The 13,744-nt window shown below is 37.0% G+C and overlaps 1 protein-coding gene across 1 annotated transcript; it reads left to right on the top strand.

Annotated features, from left to right (window-relative positions):
* Nucleotides 1–3,207: 3,207 nt before the first annotated feature.
* nfkbiz (nuclear factor of kappa light polypeptide gene enhancer in B-cells inhibitor, zeta) lies at nucleotides 3,208–11,024 on the top strand. Its single transcript, XM_066660601.1, has 12 exons — nucleotides 3,208–3,447; nucleotides 4,057–4,157; nucleotides 4,373–4,406; nucleotides 4,519–4,616; nucleotides 4,815–5,191; nucleotides 5,359–5,464; nucleotides 6,276–6,422; nucleotides 8,492–8,555; nucleotides 8,713–8,882; nucleotides 9,220–9,330; nucleotides 9,439–9,606; nucleotides 9,819–11,024. Exons 1-12 carry the CDS (start codon nucleotides 3,240–3,242, stop codon nucleotides 9,870–9,872), a joined length of 1,638 nt encoding a protein of 545 aa, XP_066516698.1. The 5' UTR covers nucleotides 3,208–3,239; the 3' UTR covers nucleotides 9,873–11,024.
* Nucleotides 11,025–13,744: the final 2,720 nt, after the last annotated feature.

The raw sequence follows: 13,744 nt of genomic DNA, 5'->3' as shown, positions 1-13,744 counted from the left end.
CCAAGCAGTTTCTTGGTTACTTAAGTTTTTGTCACTAAATAGAATTTAAAAGTGAGTTGCATCTGTATTTTTCCTACATATTTAAATCATTGAGCTGTAAACAAGTTTCAGAGGATTTTGATATGATTTAGTGTACAGAAATATGTCACAGAGGTCTTGTTCTCCCTTTTACAGGTCGGCGGAGCATCAATGATTTTGAAGTTGTAATTTTAAGGTACAAAAATACTACATGATGTTGCTTTAATACCCAAAAAGTGCTGGTGATTCTACATTTTCTTTCTCCTTTCCAATTTGTAAAACAGTTAACAGTTGTGTACCCAACTCAGCCACAGGATCGCTAGCTCTTCACAGGAGTTGTCAGGTAGGCACCTTCCCTGGCACCATTAACGCATGTTCCTTGTACTCATAACACATTTACAGTGTATTTCCCCAACTATTCTGTGCTCTGGCTATTCACATCCACTGTGACCTTTCAGCTACTTTTGGTAACTAGTTATCATTCACTTTCTTTCTGGCAATGTGACCTTACCAAATACTTTCAGCGAATCACCTGACCCAAGATCTGCTGTTCTGCATTGCACTTGGCCACATTCCTTAGTAATAATGGCCTACTAGCTACCTGCACTGCCACTCACTGCTTCCACTTCCTCCTTTTGTGACTGGTGCTGCTGCTTTTACCAGTTCATCTTTAGATTCTGACCCATCTTCGCACATTTGAATTCCTCAACTAAACTTGCCACACTACTTACACTTAGTGGCAATCCTAGCTACATCTTTATTCATGAGCTTTGTTCATGACTCTTTCCATCCAGGCAACAAGCCAAACAGCAGACACCACAGTTTCAGCTTCCATGGCAAACATGATCTATCAATGCCCTCACCGGTTCGGCCTTTAGGCACACGGCTTGCTCTATATCATTTAGTGCTGCACTGTATCATATACCCAATCTCTTCACTGGTCTCTCCAAAAACAGAAGGCATCAGCACTCCTTCCATTAAAATCTATCGAAAAACTTCTAACATAGACTAATAAATTATTGGTTTGTAGTTCCTACATGAAGGTCTTTGTCAGAAATGTATTTAAATCAATTTTAGGCCCAGGGCTTATCTCATATTATTATAACTATTATTTTATTATTATAATTATTATATCTCAAACTATTATAAAAATTCACCTTATAAAAATCACCTTTAAACTTTATGGATGTTGACTTTTACAGGAATTTCTTTACTTTACAGGTCTCTGCTTTGTAACATCACCACAGTAAACAATTCTGAGCATTTTACATCAAATAAGTGCTTGACTTGTTTACATCATATCTACAGAATTATGCAAACCTATTGATAATTTTGGTGAAAAATCATTCATCCATCTATAAAACTAGCTAACACATCAAGGTGGAACACTAATGTTACTGATAACTGAAGGTGGAATAGAAAGTGGGGGTTTTAAAGGAATTGAAATGCAAAAGCATGCCCATTGTGTCAGATGTGTTAACATATGTTAAACATAAATAAATCCATTTATAGAACATAGAATGACACTCCCAGCATTTCACACGTGAAATCTTTTATCAAAAGATATTCCGATTGACTTCTTGTTTGATGGGGGCCTAGGGACTTCCCTGCAGAAAGTTCCTGAATAACCAGGCAAACTATCCAAAGTTGACTCATTAAATTACGAAGTGTCATTTCTTCTCAGATGTTCTCTCGGTTCTGTGCTAATAATTTTGGACCTATTGTAAGAGGATTTTAAGCTGAAAATGGCATTAATCTTGAACAGAGCCCAAGCATAAGCCTTCAGGTAGGCCTTACACACCTGTTCTTCTATTAAAAGTTCTATGATTTCAGATGCAAAACAAGTGGTCAATTGTGACCAGAAGTCAGTAATGACAGCTTTGTTTGGCAAATGTCAGAATTTGCATAGATGCCAACAAACATAGTATTGACTTGCCATAAACCATCTGAGAGTATCGCGTTATTATTTATTACATGTCAAAAATAATAGGTTTAATAAATCCTGCTACCATCACTGATCCTGGAGGGCATATGTGGGACCAGCATTTACCCGCATGGGCAACGTTTCCTGTGAAAAACGTTGTGAAAAAAAAGCTGTGAGACCATTCAGACTACTCAGTCTCAAATTCAACACTCATACTCATGAGATTTGAGTTTGAGACTGAGTGAATCCGAAAGACAGCGGTGTGAAGAAATGACCGAATATCAAAAAAGGAAACCCTCCAGCTGAATCACTGCCTTGTAGAGAATGTGAGAATCGGTCTTTTGAATCAGTTCTGCTCTATAAATTACCCGAACACATTCTAAACTGAATCTAAACGATAAAGATTTAGGTAAACGAAAGAGTTGGAATAATAACCACCCGTTAATGTCACAGTCCGCACATTGTCATGAATTAGCTCAAAATGTGTAAGATGTACTGTTCTTTCTATAGACATTTCTCTCTTGTAGACTCGTGTCTAGTGAGTCATCCCGTGGAATCAGTTCTGTTCTATAAATCACTCGATCAAACTCACACGTGAATTCAAGTATTTTGTATTGATTGTAGACGTTGTAAAGCGTTTTTGAATTTTGAATAGAACTAATAGAACTCTCTCACATATTACCGTCTTAAATTCACAACCTAACAATTCAATCCCCAAACTGAAACTCAACCCCAATTGTCAATTGTGAAGGGGTTCGTTTAAAAAAACAACAGTCCACTTTCAATCATGTTTCCAAACGGTTATATATGGTGTTCGTTTATATTTCGCCTAAACATGCGATCTTGTAATGGTAAATGGTTCAATATCTTAATAGAAATTAACACAAATGAAACCGTCAGCAGCCTGACACTGTTAGCTGTTTCTTCTGCTTGCTTCTGTTTTGTGTATTTTGAGCGTTCTGGGTCGAAGTATATTAGTGAGTAGCCACTCGTTGAGTCATTGTCTCATTCTTATTAAGGAGAATTTAGAAACAAGTCAATCACTGAATCATAGCGGACCGTTCATACAAATCGCTGATGGTTGAACACAGTGGGTGTGTCGTCAGCACTAGGCGGAGTAACCTGTAATTTCTATTGGCCAACAATGCTGTCAGTTACTCAACTCGCGTCTCCCATTGGTGAACTCTTGTAGGCGGGTTGTCTATGAGACGTGTACCTGTCTTTTTGACTGAGGTACGTTTTCCTTTCGCTGTAGTTCGTGTTGAGTTTAGAAGAGTTGTGTGTCTGTGCTATAAAAATGATTATTGACCGTATTTCCGAGGGCTATTCTGGCCTGTGGGACAAAGATTCAGATGTAATGACCAGTCCTTTGCACCTTTGGTCATTTTACGGCAGCTGTTCTCCGGACGGAGGAAACGGGCAGCAGGCTGTCGTCTCTCCGGCGGGGAGTGAAGGAACCTGGGACACGGGAGCGGAGAGCCCGCCGCTGTCGTTCAGCGATAACGGTAAAGAAACTGGGCTTTTATACTCGCATACACCTATACACCGCAGAACAGAGTTAGGTCGTAAATATAGTATAAATAATATTAATAAATCGCGTGGTTGGAGTAGCATTAAACTTAAAAAGTGGAACTCTAAATCAGGCGTTAAAAGATAACTTTAAGAACCATATGAACACGAATGTTCATTACATTATTTATTTTTTTTTTGTATAAAATAAGTTAATAAATATATCCCAAATTCCACTATTCAAATCTATCAACTGTGTGTAACAACAATAATAAATATTAATATCAAAAACCAAATTTTTATTGTTGATTGATTTAAATAATACAATTATAAAAACAACGATAATTATTAACCATAACTAACATTTATAAATGGAGTTATAAAAAGCCAAACATAATTTCACCCACTTTCAACAACTTTTTTAAATTGTCATAATTTTAACTAATGAAATTTTATCAAGTGAACAAATGAATATAGAAATGTGGACAGAACCAGATTTTGTGTAGAGAACTACAGATTACTCTTATCGTGATTGTGGTGTATGGCCATGTATAAAGAAATTATATTTCAGCTACTTATGGTGATGTGTCCTGTTTGCTCTGCAGTGGAGGCTATCCAGGACGGTTCACGGAGTCGGTACCAAGGCGTACGAGTTAAAAACACAGTCAAGGAGCTCATTATGCAGAAACGGCACAATGAAATACAGGTATGTACAGTGTCTAAATTAAAGCAACATTCGGTTTCTCATCAGAGCACAGGCCTCTTCTTAAATTCAGTGTCCCATATTTGGACCCTAAAACACACACATTGAAACACAATTTAGTTATTACTAGAAATGTAGTATGTCTCACCTTGTCAGAAAGTTGCTTGTTGTCGAATGTTCCTTGTATCTTTTCAAAATCAAATTTTATCTTTTTACAGGTACAACAGCATAAAAATGAAATTGAATTCCCAGGTAATTGTTTATAACACAAACCACATTATTACTCTAAAGAAACTGTGAAGATGCTGAATAGAGTATATTAATAATATGAAAGCTAACATGGTGGTTTTTATTGTGTTTTTAGCAATCACTTCTTTGCTCCAGTGTAGAAAAAGGACTTCTGAGATTTCATCGCCTCAGCCTGTGGCTAAAAGGCCTGCTGTTGAATACAACAATGTCCTGGTAAATATTTCTATTAGACATTAGGTGTAGCTCTTCATTTTCAACATTTTACATGGACATCAATCACTAGTTGACAGATGTAATTTTTGCCTTGGTGAAAAATACACGCTACCGACGATCATTTTTTAGCAAAGTATGTCTTTCCTGTGGACATTTGTGCAAAATATAACAAAACATTTCTTGGCATGCCTTCTCTAGTCTTCATGCTGTGGAAACATCCTAAAAGAGCAAAGCACCTGTGACGGCCTCGGTGACCTCTTCCTCAATGGAGGGCTATCTATTGAGTCTGTGAAAATACATGACAGCTCACCCCCACCTCTAGAGCCACAGGAGCCCATGTCCACACTTTATACTTCAACACCCAGCCCCGTTTACCCCAGCTGCCACCTCTCTCAGGTTCCAGATAGCCCCTACATGTCCCCATTCCAAAGTCTGAGTCCACAGCATGGATTTGGGCCTATTGGGACAACATCCTCTCCAGTTTCTTTCTTCCAGTGGCAGATCCAGCAAGAGGAGAAGAAGCTGGCTGGTTTGACCTCCCTGGATCTCAGTTCCATGGATAGTGATGGAGACACGTGAGTTGCAGAACTAACCATTAAAGCTTGATAGTTTTACCTAAGCACTTACAAATGTTCAAATTTTTTACCATTAATAAAGGAGAAACCTGGTACTTAGAGAGAAATAAACATATGGAAACTAATGGTGAAAATTGTACTTATATTGAAACTACTGTGATTTTCAGGTTCCTTCACATTGCAGTGGCCCAGGGGAGAAGAGCTCTGACCTATGTCCTTGCTAAGAAAATGTCTGAGATTGGCATGCTTGACCTGAAGGAGCATAACAATCAGGTACTTAATTACATCTTTTCAAAGAAGATGTCTTGATTTTCCCCTCACCTTTCAAGCTTTAAACGGGTTGCTGAACTCACAAACAGACAGTAGTTCTGTTGTGTCTGATCCACTTATACCAGCATAACAAACACTAACACACCACCATTAAGTCAGTGTCACTGCACCATTGAGAACCGTCCTCCAACCAAATTATACCTGCTGTGTGGAGGTCCTGAGCATTGAACAATAAGGTGAAGGGGGGGGGGGGAGTATGCAGAGCAACAGGTGGACTACTATCTGTAATTGTAGAACTACAAAGTGCTCCTGTATGGACTGTGATTGTAAAAACAAGGATGTGGTCATAATGTTATACACCAAATTTGTGTTTGTGCACATCTCTATCTTTGTTTTGGATACTACAGCACCTTTAGAGGGCAGTGGTGTTTATTATTTGTTTACTTGAGCTTGAACTGTTTCAGCAGCATCAACCATAACAACGCAAGCCAGTCGATTTCCCTACTTTAGACTTTCAAAAATAGACGTATTTACTTGATAATTAATAATCAGTTACAAAACATCCCAGGCCTAATGTACAATATGGTGGCAATTTTTAATCTCACATTGAGTTAGATTTAAGTGCTAAATCACTAGTGACCTAAGGAACATGAATGGTTGATAGAGGAACTCATAAAGTGTTGAAATACACACACCCACACACACATCTTTTTGTGATACACAATTTAGCTTAAAGCGGGCATTACAGGAAAAGGCTTAACTGGATGTAATGGTTTTAAATGTATTGACGTCTTTGTATTTTTTTTAATCACAGAGTGCATTCCAAGTAAGTGTGGCAGCCAACCAGCACCTGATTGCTCAAGACCTCCTGTCTCTGGGAGCCCAGGTGAACACTGTAGACTGCTGGGGCCGATCCCCTCTGCATGTGTGTGCCGAGAAAGGCCACACCCTAACCTTACAGGTGAGGCTTTTTTACACTAGTATAAAAATGGACTGTATTGGAAAAATAAAATAAAACTTTTTGGGGTATCAATATTTTTATATATTGATACATATTCCGTATTATTTATGTTTGTGTAAACGCTCTTTTTCGTGAAACTCAAATACAATTCAGTAAACCCCCATCCTCCCATTTCCTTAGTCTTCTTTTCTCTGAATCATCAGTCTGTGAGTCAGCATTACTTCCCACCCTGTCTGTTTTCAATATCTAATCATATACACTGTTAAGAGACTTTACTAAGCATTCAGGGTATGTATTTAATGTCACATTTCTCTCTATTTCTCTATTTGTCCATCAATTTGTCTCTTTCTCTGTCTTGTGTCTCTCCCATACACTTTCCCTCATTCCTCATGAATCAAACACCATGAAAACCCACCATATTCTGTATATGTTATATTCAAATAATACAGAACAAATATTCTGACATCTGCCAGCTCAGGTAACATGTAAACATAAGGACAGCATGAGAAATATAATACATGGAAATATCACACTATGGTATTAAAATAGTGTAATGTATAAAAATATTAAAATTTATTTTAAAATATTTAAAATAACTTATTACTTTATATAAAACATGGCAGTGTGAAAAGTTCTTTCAATTAATACAAACCAATTTTCTTGTGGACACGTATAAAATGATTGTAAGAAGCTTTCAAGCAGTTTATCTGGAAACCGTATAGAAGGGAATTCCATAATAATTTAGAAAATTTTATGTTCTCAACAATTCATTTATATGTAAATTAATTCATACATTACCTCATGTTAAAGTGAGGTTCATAGATATTTTATGTTAAGGACGACTATATTTAATTTCCTTTCACATTTGTTTTGTTTGTCTAGTTTGTCTAGTAAAAACCTTTTTATTACATTTAATCACATTTATATTATTATTATATGAGAAATAAATTTTGATTATAGTAATATCTTTAGGAGTAAAGAAATAACATGTGAAACTGAACAATATGTAATTAAAAATGATATTATTTACATTTTCAGTTAGTATTCTTAATATGGGATACACCTCAGCAGACAGTATCTAAAATAAAGACCCTTTGTCTCAGCAGGACACAATGGTTGCCTTTTGTTCGGCATGCAAATCTTTACTGTTGAATAAAAGGATGATTAAGTGCTACAACTTTGAGTGTGTTTACATGCACTTAAAAATCCGATAAGATTTTGCCAGCTGCAAACTGCTTATAAACTGTTGCCCCAAACATATTCCATGAGCCCAATTTTAAATGTTTTTATTTAAAGTTTAAATTATATAACCTGAAATAGTCCCAACTACGCCTGTATCCAAAACACGTTTAAAAATATTTATAAAATAAGTGGTTTGAGATGTTAAACCCATAAATATATTAATGTATTTTGCTTTCTCTCTCTCTCTCTCTCTCTCTCTCTCTCTCTCTCTCTCTCTCTCTCTCTCTCTCTCTCTCTATGCCATTTACTTTACTTTATCAACATTTTATCGCTGTTTTTTTACCATCCCAAAAATAACTTCCTCATAACTGCTAACTTGAGTTCATTTCCTCAAAGCAGCAGTTTGAAAATCCCCTCATCCTGTAAAACGAGTTCCACAACACAACTCCCTTTCATACAGCTCAGAGACAAACATCTCCAGAGCTATCAACTATTAACTGTGTGCTGAACTTGGCACGCAAGCTCTACTCCTAATCATTAACTCTTTTTTGTTTGCCCAATTTGCTAAAACAACAAAAAGTAAAATTCCCACTGTTACATGTTTTGTTTTTGTTATTAAATTTGTACCATTCTGTAATTTATATTACAATATTTTAACATATTGGTTTACTTTACTATACTTTTATGCCATTTCTCATTCTGATAAAGTGTATTTTAGTTGGAATTGAGTGAATTCGATGTTGCTTTTCATAATGAAGTTTTGCGATTAGTCAATCTCAGACAGTCTTATGTCATACACTGTTACAATGATTCAGTCATTAGACTTTCAAAAGTGTTCATATCCTACCTGGAAATGTAGTCATATCTTCATGATTGTGTCTCCCCAGGCCATTCAAAAATCTGTGGAGAATAATGGGCAGAAGGTGAATGTTGAGGCAGTCGACTATGATGGTACGTAATTAGGTTAAGCCCATGCAATATACTGTAATCTGTATTAAGATGAAAATAATTTCTTGAAAAAAGCAGTTGTCAAATTGGTAGAACTTCATTTATCTACTTGAGTTTTGCAGATTACTGACCAACTTCAATTTTTTTATTATTATTTTAGGCCTCACCCCTCTACACATTGCTGTCCTCTCCCACAATGCAGTGGTGCAGGAGCTGAGTCACATTGGGGCATCCCAGTCCCCACAAATGACAGCCCTTATGCAAAAACGAAAACTTCTTGGAGAGTGTATCAACATTCTGCTGCAGATGGGTGCCTCCTGTGGCACAACGGTAAGAAATGCTTCATCGGTGTGAGCTAATTAAACTCTTAACAGCATGAACTCAAGAGAATGGTGTAAAATTATAAAATATGTCAAATGTTCACTGTTAATTTAATATTGTTTTCTTGTTCAGATTGGTAGTTTTATATATCTCAAACTCATTTCTGTTCAAACTAATATTCTTTGCTTAACAAATCATTGCAAGGGCAGTGTTCAGAAATTTTGACATGAATGAAATGGTATCAATTAAAAAGCACAAACGGCCATTTTTGATCCTGTATTAGGATAGCTTTAAAAACAAAATGCTGTGCCAGTTGCCTTTAACTCAGTATTTGTGTTTCCAACAGGATCGTAAAAGTGGACGCACCGCCCTGCACATGGCTGCCGAGGAAGCAAACATTGAGCTACTGCGCCTTTTCCTGGATCAGCCGAACTCGTTCTCTGTTATCAATGCCAAGGTGAAGCAGCATTATGATGTTAAGATATGAAGACGTTTGGTTATTTGGTGCTCCTTTAGCTGTGATAGCATAAATGTATTGTAAACTTGGAAATGTTGATCTTCTCAGGCCTACAATGGGAACACGGTGCTCCATGTGGCTGCTGCACAGCAGGATCGACAGGCACAGGTGCATGCGGTGCAACTGCTGATGAGGAGAGGAGCTGACCCCAGCTCCAAGAACCTCGAGAATGAGCAGCCCATTCAGTTGGTGCCCGAAGGACCCATGGGGGATCAGGTGAGACCCGGCACCAGCTTTGCATCTATGTTATAGAACATAATACACATAATAGACATTTGTTTTTCAAATATTTTTTCGTGAGCAAAATGGTTGACACCTTTTTTAGCTATTTGTACTAGATTTGATGGACAATATATAAAAAAAATAATATGATGGGCAGTGTGTCTGAGGACTAATCATTTCCCCTCTTTTGTTGTTTCATCCTTCAGGTGCGTCGGATCTTGAAAGGCCGCGTCGCTCAGCCCCGCTCTTGTCTGCTGTAGTAAGGAGCCGACTTCATGATCCCTTTCGTCAGAAACACTGTCAGTCAGGCAGTCCAATCAGTGTACAGTTTCATTTGCCGGTATAAGGCAGATGTCAGTTGTTTCTATGAAACAATTACATTCGTTCACTACCATGTAGTTGAAGGAAAAGTGAGGTTGAGCTCAGCGCTTAAGCGATGGGCTCCAGTCAGTATAGGTTTGTTTTGTATTGTGTTCGTTTTGTATTCTTAGCTCTGACATATAGTTCTGTATATATCTTTGGATATTTTGGTTTTGTTTTGTTTTGAATTGAGTTAAGGCAGGAGAAGGAAAGGGAAGTTTGAACATTAAAAGGTCAGGGTTGTTGCCATGATCACACCACTTCTGCCCAGACACTTTCTGCTTGTCATCAGATATGGGCAATGTGCCAACTTCTTACTTTTATTTATCTGCTGAAGTCTCATCTTGTTTTGTAAAGAATTTTCAAGCAATTCTGGATGCCTCTCAAACAAGAAAAATGCTTTATGCAACCAGATGTTTTTGTGTCTTTGGCAACACCATGAATCAGTCTGGAATGTAAGCAGATAAGCTTGAATGTTAAGTATGGGGATGGCAATTGCTCATCTCTCGGCTCCAGACCAATTGTTATTTTCCTAATTTTGTATTACATTTTAAGTTTAATGAGTTCTCACATTTAATTAGGTTCTGTGGAGTTGAATTTAAGGCTATTTTAATAGCCAGGGTCCACTGTGTGTTAGGCAAAGTGACTACTGTTTATAAATACTGTATAGGAGTAATTCTTAAAGGGCAATTCTCGAAATAGTGATGAATATTTATTTACATTATATTTTTTTGCATGTACTTATTGAATTATGAATATTAAGGTGCACTTCATGTCTTGCAAAGCTCAGGTTAATTATACTTCATCTAGAATGTGTTTGAAATACTTATTTTATGCAAGGTGAAGGGAATATTTACAGGGTTTATATTGTACATCATATCTAAATGCATGAATAATATGACTAAACTGAAATGTCCTACTTAAACTGTTAGTGAAGTGTGACGTATGTCTAATAGACAGAGATTTAAATGTCAGACAGTTTTTTGTTGTCTTGCTGATTCTTCCCATGTATAAACAATCGTTTGTATACTGTTAATTAAGGGTGAATAAAGGCCACATTAAATTACATCATCTGCCTCCCTGTGGTTTAGCTGAAAACAAAGACCCCCTGCATTCAAAGACCCCCTGCATTCATAGATGTTTAATAGGTTAACTCCTCTTGGGTAATAATAATTAAAAAAAGAATACTTTGCATTGATATGGTGTTTTTCAGTTACACTAATGTGCTTACATAATCAGAACACAAATCAGAGTATATACAAACGAAAAAGTACAATATAGTAACAGAACCATGAAGATACACATGATGAGCAAACCGAAGAGAGATATAAAGATAGATTATAAAAAATAGTTAATATTAATGATATAAACTGGTGTTCTTTTAGAAGCACAATCCATGTTTTTCACTGAAAACCATATTAGTGAGTTTACATTTTGATATTTCCTTTATCCAGATTGTATTTAGATTTACTATTGCATGGATTCATTTAACATTGTTCACAAAAATGCAAGCATCTGCTTCAGTGCAGGAGAATGCTTTGTTTGGCAGCTGCTGTCATTTCTACAGTGCTCAGCACTACTACAGTCCAGTGAAAGTGTTGGGATATTACAGCAGCCAGGACAGGTGGGGGAGAATTGTGGTTGGTTTCGCAGTACACTTGTTATTTTTTCTCACACAACGCCAGACATCCTGTTGAACTGGTAGGAAAGCTGCAATGCAAGAATGATCTTTTCTCCTCTCTGCCCTACGTTTTGGTGTAAACAGAATTGGGCAATTAGAATTCTCCACATGTAATGTTCAAGTATATAAAGATAAAGCATGTAGGGTAACTGAGTGAGACAGACATTAGATTCACATGTGGGAGAATGGATTCTTAACAGCAGTAACTTTCCTAAAAAGGCACTAAACCAGATGGTGGAACATTTCTGTTAGGACATGATTTCATTCAGCCATAGACATTGACATAGATCAAGTGCATATGCTGGATAATTACTTCTGGATCACAAATGCCACTGTAACTCTAATTCTGTACAAATGTGACTCAAGAGAATGCCGTTTAATTTGCTGAAACTAATGCTGGGTGGGGGTGGTGGTGGGGGGGGGGGGTTGTTTATAGCCCTCTAGCTGTTGCTTGGTATTGTGCAAGCTAACCTTTGCTTCATTTGGCAGCTCCAGAGCATTGCTTTACAGTTCATCTTGCTCCACATTTACAAACATCATGTTTGTTTCATTATATGTTTTACAAACAGCCAGAGGCCTAGAACATGAAGAGGAGCTGGCTGGTTTATTTTTCAAAGAGGAAATTAAATTACAGAAATACCCTGCTCTGATTGGTCAAAAAGCTGGTTCTGATCTACAAATGTGTATTTAAACAGAAAACAGCCTGGGAGCATACTGGGTGTGCAGCATAAATTACCGTATTAATGAGTAATCCAATGTCAATCCATCCAAAGTGAGGTTAGATTAAACCAAGTGTAAACTTGCTAAAGAGTACATCCTGCTTTTTTGAAACAGGTCCATGCACCTGTGTCTTTTCTATGTGCTGTTTTGTTTGTTTACTTTATTATTATTTTTTAGTTTCTGTTTTTTCTGTTCATCAGGTACATGCAACCAGTAAATTCCAATATGTCATATGGCAAGTGAATATCATGAGTTATATAAATGTGATAGACCTGCATTTTATATCAGTGTTCAACTGAGCATTGAGTATAATGCTCAAAACAGTCTGACACCTGACATTCAAGTTCTAGCATTTCCCAAATAGCTGCCACCCTGGGCTGTTCCATTTCCATTTGAGGTGTGTCAATAAACAAACCGATCATTAATTAATCTACGTTTTATAAGTACCATCATGTTTCCTCAATTAATGTTTCCAAGAGATTAATCACGCCAACTATATGTAGCCAACAGATTTTTCCGGCACAGCACATCAATTTATAAAGTGCATACATTTGCGAGAATAATAATAAAAATAATTTAAAAAGTTTCAGTGGGAGTGTGTAGTTTCTGTAGTGTGTTTTAAGGCACTTTGACGCCTTTCTTCTGAACTGTTTCCCTTCACATATTTTTAGATCTCAAATGTTCCTCTAGATTACACCACATAATTAATCTGAGATTGCCATTATAAAATCTCTGTTGTTTAAGCTAACACATTGCATGACATGACTTCTTTTGATTTTTAGATCACAGTGAGAGTTGCCTTCAGTACCAATGCCCTTATACAAACAGAATTTCATGGGTCTCTTAATGACTGAGGGACAACCAGGCCATGAGCAAAGCACAGCCTTAAACTACCTCCATTATACTTCACATCAGTTAGGTTCAGGTACTGGTACTTTTTTATTTTTCCAAACATAATACTGAGAACACTTATAAAATAATAAGCCTTTGCATTCATAGAACAACGTACCAGCTCAGGAGTTGCCAACAGGTGAACCTACTTACCTGGGGCCCTCCTTGGTAGGGAACATCCAACAGCCTTGGAATACATTTATTATACTCTCTGTTATTATAGAAATAAATGATACCAGACTGCATATTTCATATTTATTTTCTGTTCATCTGCTTACCCCCTCCTCCTCCTCAAAAGCAAATGTGGTTTGACCCGCCTGCACGTAAATCTATCACAGAATGTAACTTGGGTGTTGTTAGTGTAGTGCAGACCTAGAATAAATAAAAACAATCAGGTTTTCAAACATGTAATGAACAAAGAGAGAGAGAGAGAGAGAGAGAGAGAGAGAGAGAGAGAGAGAGGGCAGGCAACTTCTGACT

Source organism: Hoplias malabaricus, chromosome 2 (assembly GCF_029633855.1).
Source record: "Hoplias malabaricus isolate fHopMal1 chromosome 2, fHopMal1.hap1, whole genome shotgun sequence".
Taxonomy (NCBI): domain Eukaryota; kingdom Metazoa; phylum Chordata; class Actinopteri; order Characiformes; family Erythrinidae; genus Hoplias; species Hoplias malabaricus.
The sequence above is the reverse complement of the archived record's forward strand: the minus strand, read 5'-3'. Positions and strand labels throughout refer to the sequence as shown.